This window comes from Lingula anatina, chromosome 6 (genome assembly GCF_051362555.1).
Source record: "Lingula anatina isolate TDL-2025a chromosome 6, LinAna3.0, whole genome shotgun sequence".
NCBI classification, from domain to species: Eukaryota; Metazoa; Brachiopoda; class Lingulata; order Lingulida; family Lingulidae; genus Lingula; species Lingula anatina.
The window spans coordinates 22417173-22431096 of NC_141772.1; the positions used below are offsets into that span (position 1 = coordinate 22417173).

Consider the following 13924-nt stretch of genomic DNA (forward strand, 5'->3'; position numbering starts at 1 on the left):
TAAACAAATGATAAATTGATTTATTATTGGAGCACACCTACCCACTGTTGATAATGGTTACACATTTGTGATACCCTTCAGAGTTAGTAAAGGAGCTTAACTCTTCTTCCAATCTACGTCGCATCTCCTGTTCATCTCGATTTCTCGTCTGGTAGCTGCCTGCCACCGGAAATTCTGTATATTGGCTGATAATTCTATGATATGAGAAACGCAATTCGAAATTCGACTCCAAACTCCTTTTAGTAACGTCTACTCAATGCAACTTGTGAAATGTTAAGGCAACCTCAGACAGCCCGTGTTGTAGACGATATCCTGGAACAATTTTCATTTCATGCATTTCCTGTATTTCTTTGGTGGTGCTTAGAAAAACTTTATAGCGGCCTTTGTTCCTATATATATATATATATATATATATATATATATATATATATATATATTACATTAAACATTTTATTTGATTAATGAGCCAAGAACATCCACCCATCCATCAGATGATCAGTCACGGCATCTATTCAATTACAATGTACCATGCAGTCATTTGATATAGATAAAGATAGATACAAAAGAATTTCATTTTTTATCTCTCATAATAAGTATTAAATGTTCCAATATTATTAAAAAGACCATTTGATATTTCTAGTAAACAATGTAGAGGAATGGATAGTCTCTTGTTAGGCAGGTTTTACATGATACACGCTTTAGCAGTGTGAAGTTCGAGTTCATCTGTGGAGTTTAACATCACTACCTTAGAAGACAAACCAAAGACATCAGACAAAATAAACAGTTTATTCTTTGAAAATTACTTCTGTCATACAACAAAAAAAATCCTTTATACATATGGTTTACAGGCACTCTGAGTTTACTATTTATATTCTGATTATAGATCCATTTAAAAGAAAACAAGGTTCCAGATTTATCACAGATTTCACACAATTTCTTGGGTAATTATGACAATATAAAGCATAAAAAATGACATAATAAGCAATGGTGATGATTTCATAATGCACATAGCTGCTTTGGAAAGAAAGACATAGGCAGACATGAGCCTAAAAAAAAATGGACATTTTTCATGGGACCCAACACCTAGCCTTAAGGGATTACAGAAAACATCAGAATTGAATTTAAAAAATGCAGAATTCTACTTTTCTGGGGAATAAGCTCATGTCTGCATTGGAGCCATTTTTTCATAGTTTCAGGCATTCTTTTGGGTCAAAATCAAATTTGGGGGCAAAGTTTAGGAAACAATATAATATAACAACAAAATAAGTGACAAATAAGCTATATAATTTCTTTAGAATGAGGCAACTTAAAAATATATGAAACCTGGAAGTGACCAAAAAAATTAAATTAATCGAGACACTAAACCCACATACAAAACCCACCAGCTTTTGTGCTCATGTCAGCATCGAACAAAATTTCAATACTGACGATGTAAAACTGTAAACCAAAACATGTACAAGGCAAAGCAAGTCAGAGGGGTGCATTTCTATACAGGGTCTATTAAATTTAAATGCAATAATAATAATAATTAGATTAGAAACTCACTATTCAAAATAAAGCAACCCCATAATGGGAATTATTTGTGAGCCTAAAATGTGGCCCTCCTCCTGACCGTATCAAACTGAAATCCAGTAGCCATTTTTGTCAGTTTCACCCAAAAGAAAGTCCAGGAACTACCCATCTCTTTGGAACACTGCAGATAATTCAAAGCAGGGCCGTATCCCGAGCAAAATGCCAGGGGGGGGGCAGTAAGCGGACACGAGGGGGCGAAGCTACCGAGGGGGGAGGGTGTGGTGTGTAAAATTCCAAATTCCAGGGGGGGGCAGCTGCCCCCCCCCCCCCCCCCCCCCCCCCCCCCCCCCCCGAGGCTACGGTCCTGCAAAGGTTACTCAAGTACCATTATAGCACCTTGTTCTCATACCTTGTAAACAACGTTTTTGCTTCATAACTTCTATTTAGTTTAAATACATCTTTGAATATATACCTTATCCAACTCAAACATTTAAGTAGTTTACAAATTACCTCAAAAACATAAAATCAATAAAGATAACATTACCACTTGTAAATAAAATTTAAAACACCTCCAACAATACTTGAAAATGGCATAAATCTTGTGTAACGAGTTAAAACTATCATACACATATTGTTTTGTCACATTTGAGCACCAAATTTTTGATATCTTTTCAATTTATATTTAATATGAGAAATATACATAAAATTCATCTCATGGTGATATTAATATAGCTTGGAAATTCTTTGAAATGTTTACATTATCACACTATTCATGCTGACATTTCATTTATTGTCAAGCACCTTTTTTGATCTGTCTCATAATTACCGTCTCTCTCTCTCACACACACACACAAACCTCTCTCTCTCTCTCTCTCTCTCTCTCTCTCTCTCTCTCAGACACACACACACACACACACACACACACACACACTTCTCTCTCTCTCTCTGTTATTTATAGGTAGACAACATTTACTGGTGAATATTAAATGATGACAAATATTGCAGGCACTACTTGCCCTTTGTCACTCACAACACGGAATCGAACATCTGCAATTTCAAATAACACCCATGTCTCTGGGTGCAATATAAGGTATAAGCCAGTAGAGAATGTGTTTACTTATTAAAGCTGTTTAAGGCTGCATGTAATGAGATATAAATTTAGCTGTGCTGCAGAACAAATGCAAATATTTGCCTCATGTTTTACAGTTCCTTTTCCTTTTTTGTAAATGTCACAGAAAGTTGATATCAATAACGGAAACTAAAGTCCTTTTAAATATATCTGTCTGCTTGGATAACTGAAAGCATGGCAATAATGTAGAGTCAAAAATCCAGTATTGCTTCTATATCCCAGCCTGGCTGATTAATCTAAAAACACCATAATGTAACAAATAATTATTCTAGACAAATGGTAATATTAATCAGCCAGGTTTAGAGAGAGAGAGAGAGGTCCCAGATGTCAGGTTCAAATCTTAGGGGCGCTCTTGTCCACAGTGACAGTCTTCTTCAACCCTCCCTTGCTGAAGCTGGTGATGGAGCTGAGCAGTGCACCCCTGCCACCGGAGGAGGGGGGTGGGGTGGACGCCGCTGCTGGGGAGGGTGGGGGAGGGGGTGCACCCCCCACAGGAGGAGGTGGTGGTGGTGGTGGCGCTGGAAGTTAATAAACAGAACATATGATCATATATTAGAGAAAAGAATTTAAAATAAAACTGCAATTAATTGCACTCTACTTATGGAAATGACAGGAATACACTTTACACTTAAAATAATAAGGCAACAAATACGTAATTTTTAGATAAAACATTTCTGAAACAGCTCATAAAAAAGATGAGAGCCAAAGAGTGTTGATTCCTAATTATAAACCTCTGCAAAGACTACTGTTACAATTATAAAAGCATAGATATATTTTCTTCTTTTCTCATAAACATTGTATCCGTATGTTACTTACATATCATAAGCTATAGTGCTTCAATACTGTTAGTGTAAGTTTTGTATACAAGGGTTACATTATACATAAGTTTTATGGCTGTACTCCTAGTAAATGAACGAAAACCATGAATGCTATCAGCCAACACCATTTTACAGACTTACACATGAAACCCATATCTTCTATGATACCCGAGTAAACTGACCAAAATATGCCCTAAATCTGTTACCAAATATAAACGTTTTCACTTCACATCCTGTAAAAGTACAACTACAACAACCACCACAGAAGTGAAAATGAAAGTGAAAGTGATAAACCCTTATGAACCCTTAATACCATCAGTTTTCCTGGGAAGGAAAAGGTTAAATTGGTTGTTATTCACGGACAGTTAAAACAGCTGCTCCCTGCCCATTATATCTTTACTGGTGCCTAATCCTGGAAGGTTAGTGTTGGTTGCTACCACATGCTTATTTAGAATACACCAGGCCCATAGACCAGAGGAGGGGGGGTAGGGGGGTTGGGGGGGGGGGGGGTCAGGATCTCAAACATAACTCTCTTTTGGCTACAGAAAATCAACTCTGAACCCAAACTGGATCTAGATTTTATGGCACTTCTCAAAACCAAGAAATTGATAATATAGCTGTTATATATAGAAATATGTAAACAAGAATTTAGAATTTCTGCACAGGGATTTAGCCCCCAACATGCATGCATGCCCACCAGCACCTGTCTGCGATGTTCACCACTTGTCCAAAGTAACAGTTGCAAATAAACAACCTCAGATTATTCAAAGCCACTACTAAAAAGAGGAACAAAAGTGCCAAACATGATGATCTGTTTGAGAGAATAGCAGCACTCGTTTTGGATAAAATGTCCCGTCATCTTCAGATGTCACCCTTGGATGTTAATTGGAAAAATTTTAATTCAGACTAGTAATGTCCCCCCACCGAGACCTGTTAGTCCAAGCCACCAGTCTGGTGAAGAGTTAACAAACCAGACTGCTGAACCTTGGTAATTAGTAAAGAACACTACAGATATCAGGGTGAACAAAACCAACCTCTTGAGAGAAGTCACTATCTGTCTTAACGTTAACCATTACATTCATCTGTAAAAACAAACAGGGAAATCAATCAATCAATCAATCAATAGCAAATCAAAGTTCTATAAGCTTTGGCAATCCTTTAAATTTAAGTGTTAGTTTTAATGTTACCAAACCTTCAGTCAACATTAAAACAAATGTGCATAACGCAAGAAATGAATAGGCTCTTTCATCATTCTTCTCAACAAAATCACTGTAATGTTATATGTCAGTATAGTTAAATTTTTTCTCCAAACTGTAACAATAATCAATAGATTCATATGCATCTAAATCACATCACATCTATCTGAATATTTACTGATGTAAGTATAGTGTTACATATAAAGCAGGGAATGCAGCTCAGAATACATTTATAAAAGAAAGATATATATATAAAAAAACGTCATCTAAAACTAAAATCATAGAATCACCCTATAACAAAATAATGAACAGGGGATAACCTCAAACACAGTAGTCTAAACTCACTTCTAAAACTGGTAAGAATTCAGTCAATTATTTATAAACCAACAGGAGTCAGCATCAAATACCACACTCAATACTGTAGGGCCTTGTGTTTTTTTTTCTCCGCCCAGATAGAGTATAAAAGTAAAACCATTCATGTAACTGGTATATACTCAGTATATAGCAAGGAAACCCTCATGCAGCTTGCATGCATATAGATGACATCAATAGGTCATGCTCAGAACATGTCCACTGAGCACTACATGACCCTAATTCTAAACCATTGAAAACTTGACAATACATGCTTAAGAGGTCCACTGGATATTTTTTAACATATAGTGGTATTTCTTTTACCAATTGGTACTATCAGTATGTGAAATTTTTTAACTCCTTGTATTTTGGCTACTGCTTAAACTGATGTCAGAACTACGTGCAACTTCTAAGTGAGGATTGTTTTCTAACCCCTTTGTTCCGTGGGTGCTGGGGTGGGGTTGAATGCAGATACTATGACCATTGAGAAAATGTCATAGTGTCAGTTTCATCATGAAGTATAAAGAGATGTAGGCCAAGTACAATAATCACTTAATATATAAGCAATTCATATATCCAAATGTCTAATCATTATGTGAGATTGATGAAATATTTGAGGTTGAAAAAAATAATTTGCCACATCTGCTAGTAACATGTATTCTGGGGGAAAACTATAGCTGAGGCTACATGCACAGTTCTAGATATAATGTAAGTAAAGAAACACCATAACATACAGTAAAGACAGGCCCCTATGTGGACAGACTAGGATATAATTTTACCTGCTCACTTTTCCTTGAATATTGAAAGACATAAAGAAATCAAGAAAAACATTCCTCTCAGTTTTTTGTGATTTTTTTTCTCGTAAGTTACTGGTTTGTTGAAAAAATACAAATTATATAAAAAAAGAAATACTTATCAATGAAAAACACTAAATCCTGTAGTTTTAAAAGAATTATGATGATTTATCAATTCTAGCTACATGTCAGACACTAGGGTTAAATTGCCTATTTTCTATTATCAATTAGCAAAACAAAATAAGCAGTTAAAAACTATTCTATCTAGCAGAGTATTATTACCATTATAGTATATATAATTATTGAGTTACAAACTCATTTCATAAAATAAAAACACAATGCAGACAATAACCAGGCTTGCAAATTCTCCAAATTGATCAAAATGTATTTTACTTTCAATGTCAGTAAAAGCAGAAAATGAGTCAAAGAATGCCAACTTAAAAGTAAAAAGCCCTTTAAATCTCCACTGAAATACCCATCTTAAAAATAATTGTAAAAAAGCAAGAAAACTGTAAGTTTTTCAATATTCTTTCCAACACATGTAGAAGGCAGGGAAAAACTAATAAGTAAGAAAGCTCTCGCCTTGACATGGCTACACCCCCTAAATTTAAGCAAGAGTAGCCCTCAGTATGAAGCAAGAGTGAAGATCAACAAACAAGCCCACAGCAAGGGTTGTTCAAGTTTCATGGTAAAAGGTCCACTTTTTAGAAATTACTGGCTACAAGCCCGACTTATAACAATATAAAAATGCCAAGTATGGACACACCCTCATCTCTCACTATAACCCAGGCCTGGCAGTAGGTGGGGGTTTGGGTGTTCAAAATTACCATCCTTTTGGTCAAAAAAAATCCATTCTGACTTAAATTTTGATCTAGACTCTATGCTACTGGTACGTCAAGTTGGACCAACTCTTAAGTTGAAGTAATAAGTTCTGCCTATTTCAGAATAGGACCATCTTCATAAAAAGAGACACATATTCCATGCTATGTTAAGTTGGAGGGGGGGGGGCAGTCCCCTGACCTCTGTACTCACCAGGAGCCGCGGGGGCTGCGGGGGCTGTGGGGGTGGCTGGTGTAGAGCTGGTACTACTGGGACCTGGACTTGTGGGAGGATTACTGTCCCGCTTACTGCTGCCACTGCCCTCTTCCGAGTCTGCCAGGGATTTCTGTGAAATAAAATATATTTCACTTCGGTCGGAGATTATTATTCTGTGCAGTGGAAAAATAGCAATTAACTTTTGTCAGGGATTTCTGTGAAATGAGACGTAAAAGTTAACTTCTGCCAGTGATTATTATTCTGTGAAGTGGAAAAACAAAATTTAACTTCTGCCAAGAATTTCTGAAATGAAAAACAAAAATAAATTCTGCCAGGGATTTCTTAAAATTAACAAAACAAAAACTTTTGCCAAGGATTTGAGAAATGATGAAACAAGCATTAAAATTTGCTATGCACTTCAGAGTATTAATAACATGCAAGTAACATTCTTTTTAAACTCAACTGGCATTCTTTTTAAACTACCTTTACATATTCACTTTTTAAACAATAAAATTCAAAGGGTTGTCTATTTCATAGTTTATAAAGTAACACTGAACCTTTAAAAACTTTGGAGGTATGTGAGAGGGAACGATACCTTTTTATTTTTCCTCCTCTTTTTCTTCTCTTCCTCTGACATGTGGAATTGTTGAGCTTTGGACCTCCGCCTCACTGTGTGGATCTGCAATTCAACCAAATACCAGGTAATAAGTGTAGCATTTTAAATCATCATCTTCAGGTTTTTTCAGATCCTGTCCAGAATAATCAGGGTATGACCTTTTCCCACATGTGGCCCTCCGCCATTCTTGTCTATAATATTTACAAGGTCTGTCTCCTGTCTGCATCCAATAAATAGATCATGCCCAAATAGAGTCAAATGATGAAATGTTTAGCTGCTGTCATAAAAAGATTTGTAGTGTACAGTTTAAGAACATTTGTTTCAAATTTAATAACATATTCATAATCCCCATGGACGTTTATATGTAAAAGTGATAAAAAAAATTAAACAGCTTGATGTGCTCCACATCATAAGAGCTAACAGATCTAAAACCTTTGCCTTGGATGCATCATTCACCTTTCTAACATAATCTAGTCCCATCTTGTGGGAATGGTGTGAAGAAAACCAGAGTAGAAAGCCTATTATAGAAAGCCTAATCTTCTAATGTTGACTAGAATCAAAACTGTTCAAAGAAATCTCATACCGCCTTTTGTTCTTCCTTCAGCCTCTTCTCCATTTGTTCTTTGGCTAGTTTGATTGCCTCTTTCAGTTTACTGGGAATCTTCACAGCTGGTTTATCTGTACTGGGGAGGTGCACATCACAGAACAGCCTAGAAAATAAAATAATTACTAAAAATATTTACTTTGAAAATCATAACACCAGTATTGCAATTGCCAAGTATACATTTAAATTATTCACTTATTTAGCATCAAACTTTTTGATGTTCTGATGTCATTAACATGACAAATACAAGGTCTAGAAATTTAAAAAAAACAGTAAGTCTTTTAATTAAAAATAACAATAAACTTTATTTCAAGTGGCATATTTTTAGCATGAAACTGAAGTTTTCGTCAGTTCATCAGGTGTATCTACTTACGTGTGTTGTAGCAGATCTGTCACAGATGGTAAACCATTCTTACAGGCTTCCTGTGTCAGTATGCTCTCCAACACTGACCCTGGAATATAGAAGAATAGATGAAAGAGGCGCTGAACCATCAATCTTTTCATCAGGCATAACAAAATATTCACCTATAATGTCCTAATAGACTTCATAATTATGTACATGGAGCCCATTGCATCCTTTACATATCAATACATAACACATATCTGATAGATAGTTCCTACAGTACTAGACCCCAGCTTGTTGACATGATTACTATGAATACCAAAATGCACTGACTGACCAAAAATATTCAAGCAGGTTCTAACACAGACGTCCTGTGATCAACTTCCATGGGTCATAATGCTTATATAGAAACATTATTGAACCTTTGTTCATGTTTTTGGATACCCCCCCCCCCCCCCCACCCCAACACATGTCTAGTCACACTGTGTCCGAACCCAATCCATGATATGAATACACTCCATATCTCCAGCGCCTACACAGGACATGTACATACAGAGAGCACCGCAATGAATATCTTACTAACATAGCACCACTGTGAACATCTTACAGAATGATTTCCACTGTAAAGTTGTACTGGACACAAGTCTACTTACTGACTTCAGGAGGCAGTGAGGGAGGAAAGACATCACAGGTTGGTGAGCCCAACTGGACCCCAGTGGACAGCTCATACAATAACTGACCAAAACTATACACATCTATAGATTCTAGGGTCTGAAAGGAAAAGGCATAGACAAAAATCTGTCATTATATTATTCTTTTTAATAATTCTTATTTGTAGATACACTGTATGATTGATAATTGATTTGAATGATGTGAGTACAATGCACGGTGTGTCTCCACTTGAAATGTAAAACTTCACCTTATAATACTCACATTTATTTTTTTAAACTGTGTATAATATGGCCTGTAATATGCTGGCAATCCCAGAAACCAGTTCTCCAGTTCTGTAAGTTTGCACTTCCCATCATGCAGTAGAATGTTTCCTGCGTGTAAATGACCTGGAAATCACAGAGGAAAAATGAGTGTTTTTTTGCAACAAATTCATGAGCTGTTAAGCAAAATTAACTTTTACTATTTTAATTTTTATAATTTCAACATCCTTAGTTATGTTTGGCTAAAAGCGTACTCAACAATCCTAAGCTCTCAACCACCTCTTAATTTTATAATTTTCAAATCATCTAGTTCTTGGTTATATGTGTACTCTGCAATCCTAGCTAAGATAAATACCCTTTGCACAGTATAATTCATCATCTCTTTCCTGCACACTTTATATTTTCTTCCTCTTATGTCCAATAATAAAACTGAAGATAAGGGCAACTGCGCCTGCCTCCCCACCCCCCACCCCCTTGTGAACTTGTGAACTGGTGCATTTGGGGTTTGGGGTCATAAAAGGATTTTCACTTCATTGCCCCTTACAGAGACCAATACTCACCATAGGGCACCCCTTTATCATGTAAAAATTTCAAGGTTTCTAAAATCTGTCTTCCGAATAACTTCACATCTGGCAACTGCATAAATATTCTTGTTTTTGGATTTCCATACTTTTTGAGACAGTGGCCTTTTGGCTTTGCCTGCAAATCATACAAAGTCAATAAAGATGAGAATGAATAATGGATAAAACACGAGTAAAAAACAACGTGGATCATCAGCATAACTACATTTTGAAAAATACTTTAAAATTGTTTGACAAATGTGTGTACAATAAAGATGATAACAATATCTTCTAAAATATTGTGATAAAACATCCCTATAAAACAGCCCTTTACAGACTGACACTTGAAGAAGGCTGGAGTGACAGCACATAACGTAGAACGTTTGGTGAAAACTAAATATATTTCATTTGTGATTAAACTATTTCACTAGCTGCTACAGGATTAAAAAAACTGTCTTAGACATAATTTACTCCACAACATATTCCATTTCTTCTTTTCACGTTTATTACCACAGCCATATAAATCACTTTTTCCAAATTTCTTTCCATCTCTTACCCTACATAAAATGTCCCTAAATGAGCCCTGTTCATTGTAATGTCTAATTGTCAGTCCTCCGCTCTCATTGGCATAGCCAAAACCCACTGGATAGATATATGGATGCTAAAATACATAACACAACTGAATTTAACTTCTGTTTATATATAGGGTTCCTATAATCTCAAGTTATATACAAAATCAATAGTTTGAAATATAAAATTTATTACAAAATGAAGGATAAATATCTGCAGATAAGAGTAGATTTTAACCAAATTGTTAACAGACACAATTCTGCCTATGGCTATACATCTACTTTAAAATAGATTAAAGAACAGAAAGACAGACTTACTTGAAAATTGGAAAATAATTTGAATATTGCAGTCAGGTCTTTGTCCTGTAAAAACTTGTCAGGGCCATAATTACACTAAAAGATATAAGTGAAAAGTCAAAATACAGCAGTGTATTTTATTTCATATGTGAAATTATATATATATAAATATATCACTGTGCTTCTTAAATTCTAAGTAATGAAACAGAAAAACCATCTATTTATCATTTCTGATTCACTTGACTTTCACATTTTCATTTTTGGTAGATTGCAAATTTTCTTAAAACACTGATAACAGGCCCGTAGCCAGCAATTTCAAAAGGGGGGTTCTTTTTCTGAAAAAGTGGACCTTTTCCCATAAAAACGTAATATACTTAAATCAATTTTTACCCAGAGTGGACCTTTTCCCAGCAAAAGGGGCGGTTCTTTCGAACCTCCCGAACCCCCCCTGGCTACCGGCCTGGATAAAGACAGACCTTAAAAATCCTATAATGCAAGCACGTAAGGTACACAGCCTCGTATGGTGGAGGGGGGAGGGGGTCTGGAGCCATAAATACAACACCCATATGCCTGGATTCCTAGATAAAACCTGGAAGTCTTTCATCTTTGTTAAAAGTTAAGGAAATATTTCCTCAGCCAGTCTTACCCATGAGAGGACTTGCTTCAGCTTGGGCTGATCTGCACATTTCACAAGAAAATACTGCTTCCTTATCCTCCAGCCTAACGAAGTGCAAACAAGAGACATAGGTTGACCAGTCACAGTGGGGCTCTTTTATATCAAAATGTCAATTAAAATGTTCAGACAAACTTATACAAGATTCACCAGAGAATATTTTTTATAATTATTTAGTGTTTATAAATCAGTTTCATGATTTTTCTTATTCTTGATTTATCAATTTTAGCAAAAGATTGCAAATATGCTAACACTACTGCTCTGTAAAAAATGTGACCTTAAGTAACACACACTTGCATGCACTTATGAACACATACACGTGCACACATCTCACATATACCTATGTCAGGGAGAGGTTCTATGACTTCATATTTTGGTTCTGATCTAAAGAACATAGAAACATGCTGCAGTGCCTCCTCTGAAAATGAAAAACCAATTTGTAAGCAAAAAAGTCCATGTTTTTTTTACCAAATGCTTCAGAAGTGTAAAAAATCCTTCTATGTGTTTGTTTTATATTTCAAGAAGTGTAAAGTAGTTTAGTATACTAGGGGGAAATTACAGTACTCAACCTTAACTTCTATTTAACTGTCTAAATGATAAAATATTTGATATTAGTCTAACATCAAGCTTCAGAGACAAATAATTTATTTTACCTTGAAAATTCCTCGAATAATGTTCTTCATCCAGAAACCTCTTGGTAAATGCGCTGGACGCTAAGAGAAGATTCCTCAGAATGGCCTCTAAATAGGTCTGAAGGATACACAAAATATCAGTTCTTTGTATTTAGGAAAACATGTACCACCAACCATATCAGTTCTGTGTATTTAGGAATATAAACTATTTGTTTTAAAATTTTCTGTAAACCTACAATATTTTAACAAATATGACTAAATGTATCTGAATGACATAGTTGAATATTACAATGTCCTAGATTTAGAAAATGGTAAAATGTGAAACATTCATTCATAAGGTTGTAATGATGAGTACTAATTAACAATGCACTATCTCACATGTTTAAACAACTTTCTTTATTCAGTCATGTACATTTGAACTTTTTTTATTAAATTTACTTGACCTTACTGTACCTGTAATCCGTTCTTTCTGTCTGCTACAAATTCTCTATCAAAATTCCCAAACACTTTCTTTGGCGGCAGTGGTAGGTCAATATTGGCAGTCTTAAGACACGTGTCCAGAGCTACAAAGTCGCTGTACCTCTTGTTGACTGTCCAAACCTTCTCTGCCGCTATCCCTCTTTGTACCTTGATTTCATATGACTGAAATACAGAAAAAGAAATTTAGATCAAGAAAGAAATTTAGGTTCTCTTATAGAGAGACCACAAAATGAAGAACTTTTTTTTTTGCTTCAAAACTTATTGGGTACCCTGTAGACCCAACACTAGCATGTTCACAATAATGTCTGTTGATATTTATTTATTTATTATGAACATGTACAGTGTATTAGCCTATGTATTAGGCAGTATATTTGCAGTCATAGCATGGTTAACTCGTGCACGCTTTCTATCATTTTAAAAATTTATATTTTCATATACTGTATCTGTCAGTCTGGATGTTGTTTTCTTTTTATCAATTCATTAACCTGTTTAATTATGTTATTTGTTCATTCATATGTTAACCTCTCTGTTTGTTTGTTTGTTTGTTTGTTGGTTGGTTTGTCCACTGTGATTTGGGTGTTGTGGTCAAAACAACATAAACTTTTTTTTAGATGGGATTGGCAATGTTTCAAAAGTTCCATGGTAATTTCAGCTGGGGTGGGGGACACATAAAATGGCTTGATCAACTCATAACTGAATGGCTGTTCAAGAGTTCAATACGCCAAATGAAGCAATAAATCGATTCAATACCATATCACATGAGGTTGACACCGCAGTGTTCTATTTTTAGAAAATCAATAGCAATTATGTTCACTGTAAAAGGGAAAGTCATTTGCTTTTGCCTAAACAAAAGTGTTTATTGTACATCTACAGTCGGTACCCCTTTTAAACGACCAAAAATTAATAAAATTACATCACAGGTGAAAGTGACACAGCTAGATATGCTGTATACAGCGCTTTTATTTCAGCAGATACCTTGTACATTGTAATTGCGATCATTCGCGGTCGTCGTGATCAAAACAAACTCGCTTCCGGAAGTTTACAGCACGTATGGTAAACCATTCGAAAGTGACACATGAACTGATAACATAAGACTACTCACCACATGATCTCCGACATTTTGTGCGGTCTCAACTGAGCATATTAACGGCACGGTGTCGTCTAACGTCGTCTTCCCAGTGATCAGTGCCATTTTTGATGAGGGGGGCGTCGCAACTCACGTGTTATCTCGTAACATCTCGATTAGAGCTGAAAGTATGCCGCATAAATAATGGACTCTGTAGGGGCTTTACGTCAGACTTTGACATGAAAATAGCTCATGTGTTTGATTAGGATACCATTTATCTGAAATTAAAGCTCCATTTAGTCCAGGAAGTAGTTGTT

General features: G+C 35.6%; 1 protein-coding gene across 2 annotated transcripts; it reads right to left on the bottom strand.

Annotated features, from left to right (window-relative positions):
* Nucleotides 1-1880: 1880 nt before the first annotated feature.
* LOC106153019 (PX domain-containing protein kinase-like protein) lies at nt 1881-13922 on the bottom strand. Of its 2 annotated transcripts, XM_087016084.1 has the most exons (16): nt 13644-13919; nt 12515-12703; nt 12083-12179; nt 11770-11847; nt 11403-11476; nt 10778-10852; nt 10447-10551; nt 9891-10029; nt 9332-9456; nt 9052-9169; nt 8429-8507; nt 8035-8161; nt 7431-7514; nt 6833-6965; nt 4494-4541; nt 3020-3159 (listed from the first exon to the last, which is right to left on the bottom strand). In XM_087016084.1, exons 1-15 carry the CDS (start codon nt 13731-13733, stop codon nt 4525-4527), a joined length of 1530 nt encoding a protein of 509 aa, XP_086872210.1. In that variant the 5' UTR covers nt 13734-13919; the 3' UTR covers nt 3020-3159; nt 4494-4524. The 2 variants fall into 2 exon arrangements, with proteins under 2 accessions (XP_013382239.2, XP_086872210.1); XM_013526785.2 differs by lacking the exon at nt 4494-4541 and having other exon boundaries at nt 1881-3159; nt 13644-13922.
* Between the last annotated feature and the right edge of the window lie 2 nt (nt 13923-13924).